Source organism: Episyrphus balteatus, chromosome 2, assembly GCF_945859705.1.
Source record: "Episyrphus balteatus chromosome 2, idEpiBalt1.1, whole genome shotgun sequence".
Taxonomy (NCBI): domain Eukaryota; kingdom Metazoa; phylum Arthropoda; class Insecta; order Diptera; family Syrphidae; genus Episyrphus; species Episyrphus balteatus.
Window position 1 is genome coordinate 128,898,899 of NC_079135.1, and position 20,506 is coordinate 128,919,404.

The 20,506-nt window shown below is 36.5% G+C and overlaps 3 protein-coding genes across 4 annotated transcripts in view; 2 read left to right on the top strand and 1 right to left on the bottom strand.

Annotated features, from left to right (window-relative positions):
* LOC129908207 (bifunctional phosphoribosylaminoimidazole carboxylase/phosphoribosylaminoimidazole succinocarboxamide synthetase) overlaps positions 1-20,506 on the top strand; it is a 91,177-nt gene that overhangs the window by 6,146 nt on the left and 64,525 nt on the right. The gene's annotated exons all lie outside the window — the stretch shown is intronic.
* Positions 890-12,717, top strand: LOC129908201 (splicing factor 3B subunit 1). 2 transcript variants are annotated; one of them, XM_055984556.1, is made up of 7 exons: positions 890-1,022; positions 1,287-1,561; positions 1,629-1,755; positions 7,449-7,528; positions 7,597-7,779; positions 9,273-9,318; positions 9,384-12,717. In XM_055984556.1, exons 1-7 carry the CDS (start codon positions 995-997, stop codon positions 12,617-12,619), a joined length of 3,975 nt encoding a protein of 1,324 aa, XP_055840531.1. In that variant the 5' UTR covers positions 890-994; the 3' UTR covers positions 12,620-12,717. The 2 variants fall into 2 exon arrangements, with proteins under 2 accessions (XP_055840531.1, XP_055840532.1); XM_055984557.1 differs by lacking the exons at positions 890-1,022; positions 1,287-1,561; positions 1,629-1,755 and adding exons at positions 6,686-6,956; positions 7,021-7,083.
* LOC129909755 (uncharacterized) lies at positions 14,522-20,059 on the bottom strand. The gene has a single exon (XM_055986826.1). It carries the CDS (start codon positions 20,057-20,059, stop codon positions 14,522-14,524), a length of 5,538 nt encoding a protein of 1,845 aa, XP_055842801.1.

Here is a 20,506-nt window from a genome sequence, read left to right on the forward strand (position 1 = left end):
CCTCACCCAGGAATCAAACTTCGTATCTTCTTGCTGATAGTCCACCATTCTACCCACTCGGTCATTTTAGATTATTCATTAATAAATCAAAAACTTTATCACTTCAAAAAGCAAAAATGTTCGAGCTAGATTATTCAGTCAAACAAAAAATGCGCGAGCTAGATTATTCAAGGTCAAAACCACAAAAAAAAAAAATGTCCTAGCTAGCGATTGTACAATTTCAAAACCAAAAATCAATTACAAAACTTGGTAGTTTCTGTAAAGCTTCTATAAGTTCAATAACCGAAGCTCATTCGAAAAACAAGCTTTATTCTAATTTTTCAGCTAATTTTTTGAGAGAATTTTGTATGTGAGCTTAAAATCACCACGATCTGCGACTTGGCCTTTGTATATAAAATCTATAGTGCTATCATGAAAAAAAACAGCGCCACCAAAAAAGTAAGCTAGCGAACGAACTAAAAAATATGTCAAATTTCAAACAAAAATGTATATCTCATCTCCTTACTCCCATTAGCTGCGTTCCTTTGGAAATATTTATCTACTTTTTAGTACTTAAAGCTGCTTTGAACTACTTTTTCAATATAGCAAAGTAGTTCAAAGTAGTTTTAAGTACTAAAAAGTAGATAAATGTTTCCAAAGAAAAGCAGCTATTATTAATTCGATCTAAGCGCCCTCGCGACCACTCAGGTAACGAACAAACTAAAAAATTGCACTTCATGATAGTACTATAGATTTTATATACAAAGGACTTGGCTTCAATAATAAAAAAAAAACGTTTACGTCACCATATTCTCTAGAAACACAAATTTTGTACGCATGTAAATTTTGCTTCATGGAAAATCACCAATACCTTCTTTTTTGACACATACAGCTCACTTGTTATGCATTCTACAACAACTCGATATTCTGGCAGCACTCTTTTCACCCAAATGTCAAGTAAAAATCTTTAATGCGGTCGTCGAAAATTGTAAAGAAAATTTGCTAAAGAAAAATAATGGATAATATTCCACGAACTCACGAAGGTATTTAAAATAATATATACTTAATTTAAATTTTAACAAATTCTCTTCATTTTTATGTATAAATTATATTATTTTTCCGAGAAATATGACTCGAAAAAAGCCTATAAAAAAATCCTACATGAAAACTCCGCCGCGGCCATATTGAAAATTATGAAACTGTCTCCAAAACCACGAAAACGTTTTCTCTTGTTTTTCATCTCCAACAAAATTTGTTTGTTTTTTCTGTTTATTTTAATATTTATTGTTGTTTTTGTTATTATTCAGATATCGAAGCTCAAATCAAAGATTTGCAAACCAAAAAGAAAGACATCTCTCAACTAACAAATGCCGAGGGAGTCGCTTTGCTAGACAGCGGTGGTTTCTTTGACACTGAACTTTATGATGATACGCAAAAAGCTGGCAAAGGGCGTTATGAGGGCTACAATACATCCATTGCTGCCAATGACGAAGCCGAAGAGGATGAAGACGATGGATTCCCGGTTCCGCAAAAGCGAACAACTTATACAGCGCCCAAAGCTGTTCTCAAGGAAGTTACGCAGGTTTGTTACAAGACTTTTCTTTATTTTTTGAAGAATTGAATAAATTGATACTATTTTCTAAAATTAGGGCAAAGAAGATTTTGATCCAATGGCCGATCGTCGTCGTCCAACTATCGCCGATCGAGAAGATGAATATCGTCAGAAGAGACGTCGCATATTGATATCACCGGAGCGAGCAGATCCCTTTGCTGATGGTGTGTATTTTAAATATTTTGTCATTTTTTGCTTTTTCACATTTTTTTTAGATCCTTAAGGTTCTGTTTAAGTGTTTAACAGTTTATTTGTGTAAATTTTGTATTTCTATTTTGAATCAAAAAAAAAAAAAAACTTATGATACTTGGAATCAAATTTACAAAATTAAAAAACTAAAACAAAACACTCGTAAATGAAAATAATTGTAGAGATCTATATTGCTGTTTAGTGAAGGAATGTGCTAAAAAAGGACGATGTATAATTCAGTACAAATCAAAAACTAATCACAAACTCTGTTCGTAATGGCAATTTGTAGCAATTTTCCATTACGATAGATTTCTTAATAGCTTTTTGAGGATTCATAAAAATTCCAAGACAAAAATGGAAATCATTTTAAGACAAAATGACTGTCGCGAGTCTATTTTTCTTATATTTATAATAATAACCTTACAATAGGCGTGTTTTTTGGCATTTCTATCCGTAGTAGGATTTCCAAAAAATCAACACTGAACAAAAATTTATATGCACGCACCAAGAGAAAGGAAAACGTAAACTTACACTAGAGATGGGTAGTTCCGGAGCCAAATAGTTCCTGGAACTAGTTCCTCACTCGGAACTAGTTCCACTCGTTCCACAAAATTAATTTAAACAGTTCCATCGTTCCGACACAGCCACACACAAAAGAAAGAAAGAAGAAGAGGAACAAGAAACAAAACGAAAGCGAACATGTCTCTGACTGTTTGAAATACACAATACACACACGCATGTCATAGAATTCTCATCCAAAGCCAACACACATGGATGCGAACGAGCTGAGCGTCAAAAATTCACAAACCAAAACCACAAATACACTCTTATGAATCATGCTCATGGACATGGAACTACATTAATAGTTCCAGTTTCATGTCTTCCATCAGGAAAAAATTCTTGATAGTTCCGCGGAACTAGTTCCAGGAACTAGAAGGAAAAAATATTCAATATCATACTATTTCTTTTTTTGGTGCATTTTCCTAAAAAAAAACTCAAATTCTTGATAGTTCCGCGGAACTAGTTCCAGGAACTAGAAGAAAAATATATTCAATATCATACTATTTCTTTTTTTGGTGCATTTTCCTAAAAAAAACTCAAATTATTGATAGTTCCGCGGAACTAGTTCCAGGAACTAGAAGGAAAAAATATTCAATTCCATACTATTTCTTTTTTTGATACATTTTCCTGAAAAAAAAACTCAAATTCTTGATAGTTCCGCGGAACTAGTTCCAGGAACTAGAAGGAAAATATATTCAATATCATACTATTTCTTTTTTTGGTGCGTTTTCCTAAAAAAAAAACTCAAATTCTTGATAGTTCCGCGGAACTAGTTCCAGGAACTAGAATGAAAAAATATTCAATTTCATACTATTTCTTTTTTTGGTGCATTTTCCTAAAAAAAAACTCAAATTCTTGATAGTTCCGCGGAACTAGTTCCAGGAACTAGAAGGAAAAAATATTCAATTCCATACTATTTCTTTTTTTGATACATTTTCCTGAAAAAAAAACTCAAATTATTGATAGTTCCGTAGAACTAGAAGGAAAAAATATTCAATATCATACTATTTCTTTTTTTGGTGCATTTTCCTGAAAAAAACTCAAATTCTTGATAGTTCCGCGGAACTAGTTCCAGGAACTAGTTCCGACCGAAAAAAGAACCGTTCCATGTTCGTTCCGGCTTTTTAACTGTTTTGCGCATCTCTAACTTACACCCCTCGTCAAAATTCTATCCGCAGCTTGGTTTAGCTTCTACTCCTATCGGCAGCTGCGTGTTGTTTTTGTAATGCATGTAAACGGCAACTGCGGATACGGATAATAATGCCAAAAAAAACAGCTAATATTGCATTGAACAAGAATGATAAACCGCTTAAATTAGCCGCTTTTGACTTTATTTGAAATTTTCATAAAAAACAAGTCATATCTAAGCAAGTTTTTCTATCACTCACTACTATCGCTCTTTCCCAAATATATGATTGGAAAACTGCATTTGTCCAACCAGTCCCTAAAACAGCGAATCTTCGATATACATTCCTTCATTGTCATAAAAATGTCATTGAATTTGAAAGAGTTTGGGATCAGGATTTTTTGTAATGCCTAATTTTGGTTTTGATGCATCTTTTTTTTTTTTTTAAACTTCCTTAACGTTCAATACAGCTTATGTCTCACAATTTTAAATCTAATATTCACTACATAAAATGCCGTTGTTACCCAGGTTTCCGTTTTGCCTTCGACTCATTTTACCGACTTCCAAAAAGGAGGGACGTATTCAATTCGTCTGTATTTTTTTTTTTTTTTTGTTTTTTTTTTTTGATAATTCTTTTTTGTATTGGAAAGCTAGTAGCTGCAATGTAGTCCCATTTCAATTTCGTTCAGTTCTGGCCATAGGAACTATTCAAAAAACTATAAAACCCAGTTTTGATCCATGGAAGTCGGTTTTGTTTTTTTGATAAAAATGATTATACTAATATATTCATCATCAGTTTTACCATCAGTTCCTCTTATTCGTTTCCAAATTAACGTCCCGTCACTTCCAATGTGAAACTGAATAGAATTGTTAAATCGAGTAAGGTATACCGATATAAATTCAGCTAAGATTGAATACTGTCTTTTGTCGTTGAAGATCAACGAGTACTCATTGCCAATATCCATGATTTGATTAAAAAACAGTGAAGTGTAGCGATTCGTAAGAAATTTTTCCGGTTCAAAATCAATTTAAAATGATTTACCCAGTTGTGTATTTTCCCGCGTTATAATTTACAGGAATTTAAAATTAAATCTTAGCGCCAACTATAATAAGCCTGAACTAACATAGGCTAGTATCAAAATGGCATGTGTGCAAGTTAGCCAAAACACACCATTCCATAGGGCTGGTTTTAATACATATATGCTTGATTCCTTCTACTTGTGCGCTTTGACGCACGGCATGTGTAATTTCTCAGAATTTAATGAAAAACTAGAATGCAAACAGGCATATCTATTCATTAGATCCCGTTACTTTAGCAAGAACCACTTTTTTTTCTCAAATTATGTAAAAAAAATGTTGCTAAAAAAGTTGTGCCAGTATTGAACCTAAATATTGTCGGGTAGAAATTGGTTGAAGATGAAAAATCGAATGGGAACAAAAAAGGAAAAATGAAAGGAAGAGAAGTAAAAATTTATACTGGAAGTAGAGTCGTTCATACACATACCCGTTGTTGAAACGTCTTCATTTCAAGAATTTAAAAATAAGGAACTCCAATAAGAAATTGCCAAGCCAAGATAAAATCCACGATTAAATTCTTAAAATTAAAAGGTTAAATTCTCAAAATTAAAAAATAAAATTCTTAAAATTAAATAGACTAGCCCTGAAAAAGAGTGAACAAAATACACTCGAAACGTCGGATTAAGAGATACAAATAAAAAAATGCGAAATTTGCAATACATTTATTGTATGTATTTGTTTCTTAAAATTTCACTCTTGTTTCGCTATATTGTGAATAAGGCACTGGAAATTCTAAATAGGTTTTGAAATTCTTTTTACTTAGCTTAACCAACGACATACTGCTTTTGAAGCTGAAAATCACTGAATAAGTTGTTTTATATATTCTATTATTTTATACTTGCATTTAGAAAAGTTTACGATAAATTAGATAGATATTTTTATTAATTAAATACATAAATAGACATAGAAGCAATAAATCAAATTAGCTAAAATTATAAATGTTTCTTTTAGCAGTACTTGGGTACTATTTTTGGCTAAAAAATTCAGATTCGGTTTCAAAAAAATTGAAAATTTTGCCCGAATTTGATCTTAGTTGTATGTAACCATCTCTTGCCTTGGCCTTACAAATAAAATTGCAGCTTCATTAACAAGCTTAACATATTCTTTTTACATACTGGGTTTGGCAAAAAAAATTCTTAAAGTACAATATATTGCCTTCTGAAGATTTATATTTTTTTCATTCAAGTCTAGTGCGCCACCTCAAGATGTTGACATAACTGACTAAAATTTTGGTTGTGTACATTTTAGATCATGGACTAACGATTGATAATACAGGACACGCAAAAATCGAAAAAAAGGTTTTTTCACTCCACCCTAGTATACACGATAAGCTTCTTAATAATGATCTTACTTTTTAATTTGACTAAAACGTTTCGCGATATTACAGTCCTCACTAGTAAAAACTAGGAATTTATAAAATCGCTTTTAGAGAGTTTTATCCAAATTAAAAAGTAAGTACATTCCTAAAATCTTCTCGTCAATATCTATGCAAGTTTTAAGACCTTTTACGATAAAATAGACTCTTAAATTTATTTTCGCCTGCCTTTTTCTTTACCTTGGGAGAACCAAAAAGTTGTTTTTTAAACTCTAAAATCTGGAAATAAATTCTATTTAATAGTCAGTTTTATCGTAAGAGTTCTCAAAATTTGCGTATTGATTCTGAGAATTTAGATACTAACTTTTTAATTTAGAGATTACTTTTGGGCCTCTACCAGCGACTTTATAAATACCCCATTTTTACTCTTAAGTAACTGTTGTGAACTGTTTCACACTGTGCCATTCATTAAATACCAATGAACAGTTCGGTACAGAAATTTTCTAATTGAACACCAAAAAGTTTAAAACAAATTATTTGTTCTTATAGGAAAGTTTTCTAATCTTTAATTATACTGAAAACCTTCCAACACATTTCTTCCCAGCTTTGTCAGATTGACCAGTTTACTGATCACACAGATTCCAAGTATCAAATAAAAATTAAAAAAAAAATATTGTGTGATAGATGATGAGAGTGAATGAGAAAAGTATGAATGATTCCGAAGCAAAAGACGAAGTTTATTAATATTCAAAAACGTTTTGCAACAGGTCAACGTTTAAATATATCAAGGATGCCCATCCACATCAACTGTGGATAAAAATAAAAATAAATAAAAAAATAAAAAAAAACTAATGAGAGTTTCAAATATTCCTCAACGAAATTCCAAGTAATCCCAATAAAAGCTTAAGAAGCGCTATAAGGAAAGCGGCTTTCTATGTGTCTCTGGGCAAAAATAAAACAACCAAAAAGGGGGGACAACACTATTGCAAATAATTTTTCACTTTATAATTTGAACACTCGAAGTTAATATTGCACCAAACCAATCCAAGTCAAATCGCAAACGAATAAGCGTCCTGTGTGTTTTCCCCCTTTTAAGAGTATGAATGTTAAGAATGATTGATAATGTTGAATATAATATTAATCGCAAAAGCATTATTTCAGGATTTGTTAACGAAGTTAAATGAAAAGTAAATCTGTAAATGTATGGGAGTCTCATCTAAACACGTACGTATAAAACAATAAAAATATGAAATTTAAATTTTACTATATTTTTATTACTATTTTTTTCCACAACGAAAAAAAAAAACAACAATCGAATGCGATGATGAGATGTTGTTGTATCCAGATGACCTCTTCGACAAAATTTCATATTTTTATTAATATATTATTTTTGCATATAAAAACAGAGACTTTTGAAATCTAAATGAAAAAAGTTTTTAAACAAAAAACCTCTTTTTATATCAAAAATAATATGATTTTCTAAATTCAATTAAAAAAAAAAAGAACCTAGTTGATTTTTATTTGAATTATTTTTTGTTATTTTGAATAAACGCAGCAATGCACTCTGTTCGGGTTTTCTTGTGTTGCAGGTGGCAAAACTCCAGATGTTGGCTCAAGGACATATACGGATATTATGCGAGAGCAGTTACTCAAAGGCGAAGAAAATGAAGTAAGTTTGTTAATTACACTCGCGAAGTTTAAGTTTAAAAATTTATTTATATTTATTTTGTTTTACAGCTACGTAAAAAAATTGTTGAGAAATCGAAAGATGGAACTTTGATGAAGGCAGTCAACGGTGATGGATCAAAACAGCCAGAGCAAAGAAAACGTGGTCGTTGGGATCAAACTGTGAGCGAAAGTTTTGTACCAGCTAAAGTAGCTGCAACCCCTAGTAGTGCTGCTACACCAAATTGGGAAGATGTAAGTATTGATTTTATTGTTTAATAGCTCTTCGATAAAAAACGAACAACTTGTTTCTTAAGAATGTTAATTGGGCTTTTTGATCTGTAACTTTTGTATGCAATTTTTTTAATTTTTTCCCGAAGTTTCGTTGGTTGTTTTCAAACTTTTTCAATATGTTTCCATCGTTTTCATTCATAATTTCTAACACTAAAAAATACATCTTTTGTTATCTTTATAAATAGGGATGCTGTAAGTTAGGTAAAGTATTTGCATGCCCATTAAAATTCCTCGTAACCATGACTTCAGAAGCTCCTGCGCTTAGTAAAATGTTTTCAGCTTCACTTGAAGATGTTGTCACAGTTCGTTGCTTGGCCATGCTTTTAAAAAAAACTTTAAATAAGGCAGCAGTCGTGTCTCGATATTTTGTATCTAATTTGGTTTAAACAAAATTCTTTATCGTCTCATTCCAGTAAAGAGAACTTTGGCTTAGACCCTAAAAAGACCGTCTCAGATTGAAAACCATCACAGTGTTTACCTTTGAGATGACACAAAATCCAAACGTCTTCAAGCGAGTCATCCCAATTACAGCACCAATTCGTCTCATTTCCACCATAGTGGAATCAATTGATGTTCTCAAGCCGTCTATGCAACAACTTGCTCTCATTTTCGTTTCTTCAGGCTAAGTTCGTATAAATTTCTTTTCAATCGTGCAACGATTTCTTCATCTTGAGTCGACGATAATCTCCATTGTGAGTCGACGAACAAAAATAAGATTTTCTCGCAGATTGGGGAACATACAAAGCATCTTCAGAATAACTTTGAAACCTGTATTTTAATTTGATTTTTTAATGCTTGAATGTTGAAAAACAGCTCCTTGTCGTTGCCCAGATGATGGATGGGGCCTGATTCTAACATTAAGAACATTTTAAAAAATTACCCCGACGTGTACTTCGATTGAACATGAAGACCACGGATTTTGGATTATTATTGTTGTTGTTGCTGTTTACTGCTTACCACTTTTGCGACATCTTCCATTGAATTTGTGGTTATTCTCCCTTGGTGGGTGGTTGCGTGTCTTCATTGGATTCTGGCCCGTCAATTTCTCCCGTTCTTCAGCGAGTAATCTTTGTTTCACAAGCTAGATGGTAAGATCTCTCATATTCCCGAAAGCTGTTACTGTCAGACATGGCTTGATGCTGACTTCAAGCCAAAAACATCTTTCCATGTCCTATTATCGGAACGTATCAAAACACGTCTTACATTCTCAACCTTTTTTTGACTCGAAATCTCCAACTTTCGTAATTCTTTCCATTAATTTGAATAATTTCATTAGGTATTTCACAACGTAAGTAAGTAATTTCACAACGTTGGTCGCCTATAACTATTGTTTTAAATCTCTGATAAAAATGAAAACAAAGTCTTACTTCGTTTAAGATAAGTTTAGGAAAAACAAATTTTTAAACTAATTTATGTATTCCACTTATTACTGATTTCGTTATTTCTTTCAATAGAAAACTCCAGCAGATCATCGATGGGATGAAACTCCTGGCCACAAAGGTATTTCTTGCATTTTTTCACTTTAGATTGTCTTGCCTTTAATAAGTTTTTGTTTTTATTTTTAGGCAGTGAAACTCCGGGTGCAACTCCAGGCTTAAGCACTCGTATGTGGGATGCTACACCAGCTCATCCAATGACACCAGGTCACGATACACCCGGTAATGAAAAATCAGCAAGACGTAATCGATGGGATGAAACTCCAAAAACGGAACGTGAAACCCCAGGCCACAGTGGATGGGCAGAAACCCCAAAACCCGATCGTGGCCCAGTTGACAATGTCATAATTGAATCGACTCCAGGAGCATCGAAACGTCGAAGTCGTTGGGATGAAACACCTTCGAATGCAACTCCTTCAATGACACCATCAGCAATGACTCCGACCATGACACCAACAATGACACCGCATGCTACTCCTGGACATGCTACCCCAATGCTCACACCTGGTGGATCGACTCCCATTGGAGTTAAAGCCATGGCAATGCAAACTCCTACACCAGGAGCACTTGCCGCAATGACGCCCGAACAACTTCAAGCATACCGTTGGGAGAAGGAAATAGACGAGCGAAATCGACCATTTACCGACGACGAACTTGAGTCAATGTTCCCACCGGGCTATAAGATTTTACCTCCTCCAGCCGGTTACATTCCATTGCGAACACCCGGCCGCAAGCTTATGGCAACACCGACACCAATTGCCGGAACTCCAGCCGGTTTCTTCATTCAAGTCGAAGACAAAAATGCCAAATTCATGGACAATCAACCAAAAGGACAGAATTTACCCTTTATGAAACCCGAAGACGCACAGTACTTTGATAAACTGCTAGTAGATGTTGACGAAGATGCTCTCAGTCCTGAGGAATTGAAAGAACGAAAAATTATGAAACTTTTGTTGACAATTAAAAATGGAACACCGCCAATGCGTAAATCGGCTTTGCGTCAAATCACAGACAAAGCTAGAGAATTTGGAGCAGGACCGCTATTCAATCAAATTTTGCCATTGCTTATGAGTCCCACATTGGAAGATCAAGAGCGTCATCTTTTGGTTAAAGTTATCGACAGAGTTCTCTACAAATTGGATGATTTAGTTCGTCCATATGTTCATAAAATCCTTGTCGTTATTGAACCTCTGCTGATTGATGAAGATTACTATGCTCGTGTTGAAGGTCGTGAGATTATTTCGAATTTAGCCAAGGCAGCTGGCTTGGCAACTATGATCTCTACAATGAGACCTGATATTGATAATATCGATGAATACGTTCGTAATACAACAGCTCGTGCTTTTGCCGTTGTAGCATCAGCTTTGGGTATTCCATCTTTATTGCCCTTCTTGAAAGCTGTTTGTAAAAGTAAGAAATCCTGGCAGGCTAGACATACTGGTATTAAGATCGTTCAACAAATTGCAATTCTAATGGGTTGTGCTATTTTACCGCATCTTAAAGCCCTAGTGGAAATTATCGAACATGGGTTGGTGGATGAGCAGCAGAAGGTTCGAACTATTACAGCCTTGGCTATTGCTGCTTTGGCTGAAGCTGCTACACCATACGGTATCGAATCCTTCGATTCGGTATTGAAACCCCTTTGGAAAGGTATCCGTACACACAGAGGAAAAGGTTTGGCTGCTTTCCTCAAAGCCATTGGTTACCTCATTCCATTGATGGACGCCGAATATGCCAATTACTATACTCGTGAAGTAATGTTGATTCTTATTCGTGAGTTTCAGTCGCCCGATGAAGAAATGAAAAAGATTGTCTTGAAAGTCGTAAAGCAATGTTGCGCCACTGATGGTGTGGAAGCGCAATACATCAAAGAAGAAATCTTGCCGCACTTTTTCAAATTCTTCTGGAATCATCGAATGGCTCTAGATCGTCGTAACTATCGTCAATTGGTGGACACCACGGTTGAGATTGCTAACAAAGTGGGTGCCTCTGAAATTATCAATCGTGTTGTCGATGATTTGAAAGATGAAAATGAACAATATCGTAAAATGGTCATGGAGACAATCGAAAAGATCATGGGTAATTTGGGTGCAGCTGATATTGATTCGCGTCTCGAAGAACAACTTATTGATGGTATTTTGTATGCCTTCCAAGAACAAACAACTGAGGACGTGGTTATGCTGAATGGTTTCGGAACGATTGTCAATCAATTGGGCAAGAGGGTGAAGCCTTATTTGCCTCAGATTTGCGGTACAATTCTTTGGCGTTTGAACAATAAATCGGCTAAAGTTCGTCAGCAGGCTGCTGATTTGATTTCCCGAATAGCTGTAGTTATGAAAACATGTCAGGAAGAGAAATTGATGGGTCATTTAGGAGTGGTGCTGTACGAGTATCTTGGAGAGGAATATCCCGAAGTATTGGGTTCGATTTTGGGAGCTTTAAAGGCGATCGTAAATGTAATTGGAATGACAAAAATGACACCGCCCATTAAAGATTTGTTGCCTAGATTGACGCCAATTTTGAAAAATCGACATGAAAAAGTACAAGAAAACTGTATAGACTTGGTAGGTCGAATTGCCGATCGTGGTCCAGAATATGTTTCGGCCAGAGAATGGATGCGTATTTGTTTTGAATTGCTCGAGTTGCTAAAGGCTCACAAGAAGGCAATTCGAAGAGCAACAGTCAATACATTTGGTTATATTGCGAAGGCTATTGGTCCGCATGATGTACTCGCCACCCTTTTGAACAATTTAAAGGTACAAGAGCGTCAAAATCGTGTCTGTACAACTGTGGCTATTGCAATTGTGGCTGAGACATGTCGACCATTCACAGTATTACCCGCATTAATGAACGAATATCGTGTGCCCGAGTTGAATGTACAAAACGGTGTTTTAAAATCCCTTTCCTTCTTATTTGAATACATTGGAGAGATGGGAAAAGATTACATATACGCAGTGTGTCCTCTTCTTGAAGACGCTCTAATGGATCGAGATTTAGTTCATAGACAAACAGCATGCGCTGCAATCAAACACATGGCTCTCGGAGTATATGGCTTTGGATGTGAAGATGCATTAATTCATTTGCTGAATTATGTATGGCCTAATATCTTTGAAACTTCCCCGCATTTAGTTCAAGCCTTTATGGATGCCGTAGAAGGACTTCGAGTTTCGTTAGGACCCATTAAGATTTTGCAATATACCTTACAGGGACTTTTCCATCCGGCACGTAAAGTTCGTGATGTCTATTGGAAAATTTACAATTCGCTCTACATTGGAGGACAAGATGCACTTATAGCTGGATATCCTAGAATATCGAATGACCCAAAGAATCAGTATGAACGATATGAATTAGACTATAAGCTGTAAGCTAAATAATTTTGTCGGTAGATGTAATTCTATTGTAAGACATTTACAAACGTGTTTCGGTGATTTCAATAAAAAAAGAAGCTTAGTTGATAAACAAATTCAGAGTTTTAATTCTGCGGACTGAATTTATTTATTCCGAATCATTTCGGAGTTCATGATTTCGCTGATCGTGATTCGAAATCCTGTTAATTTTATTCTTTTTCAGCTTTTCTTTTTTTTCTGTTGAATTGTTCCTTCTTGGTTTCTTCGCGCTCCAGTCTTAACACAACTACTGTCGTAATGATAATTAAGCCCTTCCCAAACCATTAAGATGATACAAAACGATGACATAATGTGTATCCGAGTGTCTTATAGAAGTCCCACACAAAAAACAGCTTTTCCATACAAAAACACTCGTCCGCGTGCTTTGTCGTACATTACTTGAGTCTATTACTGAAAAAGGTAAACAATTTGTGCTTGGAAAGAAATATAATAACAAACTTCCAGTATGGATTCAAGGCACAACACTCAACGATTCATCCTCTTCTTGGACTTTACAGGAATTTCATCGTGGAATTAAGCAAAAAGTAAGTACGGTAGCATGCCTGATACATATCGAAAAGGCAGTTGAAAGCATCTGCATCAATGAACTTATATGCAAGCTAATGGACCTTGGCTTTCCAGTAAATGTGGTAAATGTAATCAGAAACCTAAAAAATAATGCTGAAGGTGTTTGACAGTTGTACAAATATTTAATCCGTGGATCAGCAACTTTTATCTTCTGAAACCCGTTTAGCACTAGTTCAAGGTTGAAATAGCCAAATCCATACTTGAACCGCAGCTAATCCGCCGAAATCGGCGAGTTTAATTTCTGAATGAATAATAAACTATGTAGAGCTTGTGAAATTCCAAACGAGAGTATTGGTGTTACCACCAAGTACATAGGAGTTATAGCTATTTCACGGGGACCAACCCGATCATATCAGACTTTTTTCAGTGGTGGTAAGTCGCTTATGTTCAATTAATTTTGAAAACTGCCCGAGCAAGACTTGAACTCATGAAATAGCGATTGTGAAACTTTTATAGGGGGCGCTAGTTTCATTTATTTCTATGAGCTCATGGTCATATTCATTTGATGACTGCCATCAAAGGAAACGCACATGTTTGTGTGTTTGTTTTTGGCACGCGTCACTCATTAAAAGTGGATTAGGGTCCCGAGCATTCTCTATCAACACATTTATGTCGTTACAATGTATTAGAGATAGGAACAAGCAATCCATATTATGTATTCTCCAAGGAAAAACTTTCTAAAATTATAAAAACAACTGAAATATTATCTATTTTCGTTTGAAGCAGTGATTTGTCGCCACGGTAAAGGGATACCTATATTGCCGAGAGATTTATTTTCATTTGTGACTGTGTGTTAAGTCATTTTTCTATAAACATATAAAATACCGAAACAAAAAATTTCGGTATTATGGACAATTTTTATTTTTCTGAAAGAATTTTTCCCGCTCTTTAAAATTTGAAATACTTCATACTAGGTGTGTTTTTTATTACCACCGGTCTTAACTGGACAAAAAAAACGCCTGGGGGTTAACCTGAAATCTTGGCAGCACTGTATATTGAATTGTTGCGGCTAAGCAATAAAATTCCAAATTTTTAGCTTGACTTTTCTTTATTAAAAGAATTTACAAAAGTGGTAGGCTTTAAATTTCTGAAAAAATATCTTAATTAGGTATAATCAATGAAATTAAATTTTTTTATATTTAAGTTACGTTTAAGTCCTTTTGCTTAGAGCGCAAATTTTGAAAAGAAATATTTTATGGTTAGGTTTAATCAATGAGCAATGAATTTACTTTATACATAGCGATATCATGAGAAGTATAATATATGTTTGACTCTTTCTTTTAAAGTTCGAATTTAACGTGGGGCATTGCCAGATGCGGCAACACTCCCCCCTGGTAAGACGGACGTCTCGTTCGGATTACCAATTTCTATCTGACCCACTTCGAGAACTGCTAACTTGGTGGCCGGGCGGGTGTAGACACCATCTTTTGTCTTAATAACAGCCGACCGTACTTGGCCATCTACGCTTGGTAAAGTTTTTATTACTTTTCCTTTCGGCCAGGTATTTCTGGGACTATTTTCATCTACAATAATCACTATATCCCCCACTGCTAAAGGTTTTGTCTCAACGAACCACTTGGACCTCAAAGTCAACGTAGGAAGGTACTCCTTTACCCATCGTTTCCAGAAGTGGTTTCCGAAGTTTTCGCATGCAATCCAGTTCTTCCTCAAAGATCCAGCGCTGTCGTCTATTTCACAAAAATGTTTAATTCCATTAGACGAGCCAAGAAGGAAATGATTTGGTGTTAAAGCCTCTTCAGTTTCGGTATCGACTGGGACATAGGTCAAGGGCCTAGAATTGATAATGTGTTCGACTTCGGCCATCATACTTAGGAGTAGCTCATCTTTTGGGTTTCGAGTAGTTGTTATTTGCCCCAAGGCTTCTTTAACTGAGCGAACCAGGCGCTCCCAGCTCCCTCCCATATGAGGGGAAGCTGGTGGAATGAATTTCCAATTAATGCCCTGATTCATGACTTTCTCCGATAAATCGTTACCATTCGATAGGCTAGCAACTGCATTCTTAAGTTCTTGGTTTGCCCCTTTAAAATTAGTGCCGTTGTCACTCCATAGCTCAACAGGTTTGCCTCTTCTGGAACAAAAGCGTTTGAGGGCGAGAATACAGGAATCGCTAGACAGGCTGTGTGCGACTTCTATATGGATGGCTCTGATAGTCAAACAGGTAAATAGAACCCCCCAACGTTTCTCCAGACGTCTCCCCACGGAGACAAACATAGGACCGAAGTAATCGACGCCAACATAGGAAAATGGATTCGTAAATGACTTGAGTCTTGCAGGAGGTAGGTCGGCCATCAATGGAGGTTCAGGTTTTGCTTTACGAATTTGGCATATTTGACAGGCGAGTTCGACTTTTTTCACAGTTGCTCTTAATGATGGTATGAAGAAGATTTGACGGATTTCGTTAACAACAGTTTCAGAAAATCTATGCTGAAATCTTTCGTGGTAGTCTTGAATTATGAGAAGAGTAATCCGGTGATTATTAGGCAGAATGATAGGTCTTTTGCAAGCATTGTTGACGTGTTCTGCTGCGTCTATACGACCTTTAATTCTAATTACATTGTTTGAGTCCATGTATGGACTGGTCTTAAATAGCGAACTTGATTTTTCCAACGTTATGTTTTTTGCGTTACCATATTTGTTTTTCTTGAGCACAGACCACTCTTTTGAAAACGATTGAGATTGACAGAGTCCGTATAGGAAGTTTTCCGCAGCAACGATTTCCGTTGGGGTTAAAGAGACATCCTCCAATAGTTCTTTGCCCCATCTTGCGAGGTTGATAAAACGGAGCGCATAAGCCATTGATCTCTTAAGTCGCTTCCATTTGGAAAATCTCTCACAGTCAATGATGGGTGATGGATCGGCGATTTGATGAATAAGTACCCTTACCTCTTCGTTTGTGGAGAATTTATCAATTGCTCTTGGCCAATTACCTTCTGGTAGGTATAGAAATAGAGGTCCCTTGTACCAACGACTATCGGACTGAAGGTCAAGTTTGGTATTCCACTTTGTGGCCTCGTCGGCAACATTTTCACCGGTTGGGATCCATTGCCATTCTTTGGGATTAGATTCTTCTAGGATCTCACCAACTCTAAAAGCTACGAATTGTTTGAATCGCCTACAGTCGTTCTTAATCCAGCAAAGTGCAGTTTTCGAATCCGACCAAAAATAACTTTTATGTATTTCCACGGTGTGTCCTCTTTTGATCGATTTGGCCAACCTCACTCCAAGCACGGCAGCTTCTAGTTCTAGACGTGGAACTGATATAAGTTTCAAGGGAGAGACTTTTGTTCTGGAGGCTACTAAGCTACATTCTATTTGTTCCCCTTTTACGACACGCAAATAGGCGACTGCAGCATACGCAGACATGCTTGCATCTACAAAGGTGTGAAGCTCGACTTGGCAATTGTCGTAGGAACTTATTTCGAATAGATAGGGCCTCCTGATTTGTAGCATGCCTATTTTCGGTAAGAGTTGAAGCCACTGACACCAGCTTCGGAAATGCTCAGATTTTATTTGTTCGTCCCATTCTACATTACTACGCCATATTTCTTGAAGCAGGATTTTCAGAAGTACCAGGAAATTTGAAATCAGCCCCAGGGGATCGAAGATACTCATGAGTGTCCTTAAAACTTGTCTCTTCGTGGGTGCTTGTTCAGCTTTCCAGATTTCATCACTTAATTTATGTAGGGTGCAGCTAAATGAGAACAAATCTTCGGATGGGGACCACCACATTCCTAAAATCTTCTCAGACTCGTTAATTCCTTTTCGGTTTTCGAAAATTTTATCGAATTTTGCGGACCTATCACCAAGCTTCTCAACGATGTTATTTGAATTGCTTATAAAGTTCCGGATTTGAAATCCACCGCTTTCGTGTATGCGAATCACCTCTTTAGCCAACAACACTGCCTCTTCTTCCGTGTCTAAACTATCTAGATAATCATCCACATAATGATTTTTCATAATCGCTTCCACTGCTCTAGGATGTTGTGAAAGGTATGTCGAAGCATTCTTATTTTTAATGTACTGAGCGCAGTATGGCGAGCACGTAGAACCAAAAGTCATTACTCGCATCAGATAATCTTCGATTTGACCGGTGTCTTTGTTTCTCCAGAGAAAGCGTTGAGCGTTTTGATCGGATTCCAGAATTTCAATTTGGTGAAACATTTCTTTAATATCGCCACAAATGGCAAACTTGCGTTGGCGAAAACGGAAGAGAACATCGGAAAGGGCGGGTAACGTATCGGGACCGGTAAGGAGCTTTGAGTTGAGAGATATTCCAGAATAAGTTGCGGCTGCATCCCACACTAGACGAACTTTAGCTGGTTTATTAGGATTGACTACCGGAAATATTGGCAGGTACCAAATTCTAGATAAACTTGTGTCAAGCAGTTCGTTCTTTGTAAGCTTTCGGGAATATCCTTTCTCTACATAATAGGCGATTTGTTTATTCAGTTTGTCTTCGAGTGAAGGGTTTCTTTTAAGTTGCTTTTCAAGACATATGAGCCTACGTTCAGCTAGTGACCTGTTGTTGGGTAGAACAGTATTCTCATCCTTCCAAAGTAAACCAACGGCGTATCTTTTCCCAATGTTGATTGTACTTCCATCCAAAATAGCTTGGGCCTTTTTATCATCTGCATTCATTTGAAATTTATTTTGTACTGAACCAATATTTTCGATTTGGAAGTATTCCTTAACAAGCTCGTTGAGTCGTTCATCAATTTTAGTCTGACAATCACATATAAAACAACTTATATGCTCAATGTGCATAACTTTTCCGTTTTTATTACTTCTGTGTGGTCCGAAAACTGCCCACCCTAAACGTGTTTTGACAGCTACAGGCTCATCGACATTTGATTCTCGGATTTTTTGGTAGTTAACTAAATTGCAATGATCAAGTCCGATTAGTATTCGCGGTTGAATATCATGATACGACCTAGCAGGAATACCTTGCAAGTACTTGAAGCGTTTCTGGATGTCATCAAAGTCCATGGTTTGAACTGGTAATTCAAGTGATTCTATAGTTCTAACTTGAAGAAGCGGGAAGATTTTTGTAGATTTATATCCAGATATCTGTAGATTAACGACTTTAGAATCTTCTTCTGATCGCTGAATACCTGATGTCCAATTAAGACATAATGGATTTCTTTCACCATCTAATCCCAGCTCTTCTGCTATATTCGATTCAATAAGAGAGACTGACGAACCGTCATCTAAAAACGCGTAAGTATGTACTTGGTTCTCATTGTTGTACAAGGTAACAGGTAAAATCTTAAAAAGTATTGGGTTCTCTTTCGCAGCATGAGCGTTGCATTTTTTATCTTCAACATGTGGAGCAGCTGAATCAGTGTACTTATGCAACATGTGGTGGTGCTTGTATGTACAACCATTTACCCCACAAGTTTTTTCAGATGTGCATCTGCGTCTATTATGGTTTACCAGACATGTGCGACAAAGGAAGTTTCGATTAACTACGTTCCACTTTTCTTTCAATACGAGTGCCTTGAATTTGCTGCATTGTTCAACAAGCTGGCAGGTTCCATTACAGACGACGCACCTTTTATCTGGTTTATTTATATCTGAAGTAACTGGGTGTTGATGCACATTTAGTATCGGGATGTTATGTGCTTTCTTTCTTTCGTTCCTGGGCTCAAATGTTTTTGAAAGGCTTATCTCTGTCACCTGACATGCACCTTCAGCAACCCTGTACAACCAGTTACTAAAAGTGGAAAGATTTACCAGCGCGTCTGTTCCTACTTTGTACATTCCCCAGTTTAACTTTGTTTGATAAGGCAACTTCTGAATTAGCTCTTGAAGTAAGTATGGGCTATTAAGATGTGAGTGTAGACCACTGGTTTCCATAGTAGCCACAATATTACGGACGGACAATGCAAAGTTAATTAGAGAATCCAGTTGTTCATTTTTTGGTGAAGGTTCAGATCTTATCTTCGATATCAATGAATTTATAATTGCTTCTGGGCGGCCAAATAGCATGCGCAAAGTCGAAATAATGTTGGATAGCTGGTGAGGGTACAGTAACTGAGCTCGAACGGATTCTAATGCCTTACCCTTCAAACTCTTCTGCAAACGAATAAGATTTTCGTCATTGGAAAGTCCGCATACGCGAGTTGAGTTTTCAAAACAGCTTATGAACAACGGCCATTCCTCAGGTCGACCAGAGAAGCTTGGAAGTTCTTTATGCATTATATGCCTTGATGCAATTTGTTGGCTGTTGAGATTTGGAGCATTGGTGGGAAGAAATCGATCATAGTAATGGTCAGGACCTAGAGCATTTCCAGTTGAATTTGTGATGTTTGCTGGAGGTAACGTATTAGAAGGTGGAAACTGCATATTCTGTCTTTCAGGCCATTGACCTCGATTTTCTGGCAATGCGTGCTGATTAGTTCCAATCCAGGTGTCATTTGGAGGAATATTATCGTTCTGAAAAATAGTTGTACTCTGAGGGATGTGTTTCGGAGCAGATAATATAACCTGCTCTGTAACAACTGCTTTGTGTACCGACTGCTCGCTTACCCAATCGTGAATACGTGAATTGCCTTGGTCGATGTCGTCATTTCCATCATCTGATAGTTGCTCAAGAAGTGCATATTTAGCATCGAGATACTCCTGGTCACGCTGCTTCTTTAAAAGTCTTTCCTCTTCTAGTCTCTTTAAACTCAACTTAACCGAGTTCGTTGAATCCACCGATCTTGATATATTCCCCACAGAAATTTTTCCATCGTGAGAAAAAGATTTTTGTACCTGATGTAACCTAACCTGCACGTGACTACTTGACAAAGCTTTTTTATTTTTCATTTCGTAGGTAAGTGTCTTGTCACCCTTTTGTGCAAAGGTCACACCTGACACAGATGGCTCTTTCGATAAATCGGTCGCGACCTTGGAACACTTTGGACATAACCAATCTTTTTCAGCGATAGATGAGGTAACTTTAACACAGCTAAAGTGATGCCAGTCGTCGCATGTATATGTATACAATAAATCGTATATGAATAAAATAGTCTTCAGAAAACCTTACCTTGAGTAGTCGCGAATTGATGATGTAGGATTTGTTATACTTAACACGAAGAACAGCGACGTATGCGTGTCGTCCTCAGCAGGTGCAGCAATCAACAGGTGGTGCGGTGCGTTTTAATTTATCGAGTGCAGTAATATGTTGAAAATATGCTGCTTAAATGCTTCTAGAGGTGTAACGATGTTTGCTATGCTGATTTCAGAAGTGAAACTACAATACAGATTCCAGAA

Coding starts and splice junctions, on each gene's coding strand:
- LOC129908201 (XM_055984556.1), top strand. CDS start 995: ATGGATAATATTCCACGAACTCACGAAG. Junction 1,023..1,286: donor TATTCCACGAACTCACGAAG/GTATTTAAAATA, acceptor GTTATTATTCAG/ATATCGAAGCTCAAATCAAA. Junction 9,319..9,383: donor TGAAACTCCTGGCCACAAAG/GTATTTCTTGCA, acceptor TTTTATTTTTAG/GCAGTGAAACTCCGGGTGCA.
- LOC129909755 (XM_055986826.1), bottom strand. CDS start 20,059: ATGAAAAATAAAAAAGCTTTGTCAAGTAGTCACGTGCAGGTTAGGTTA.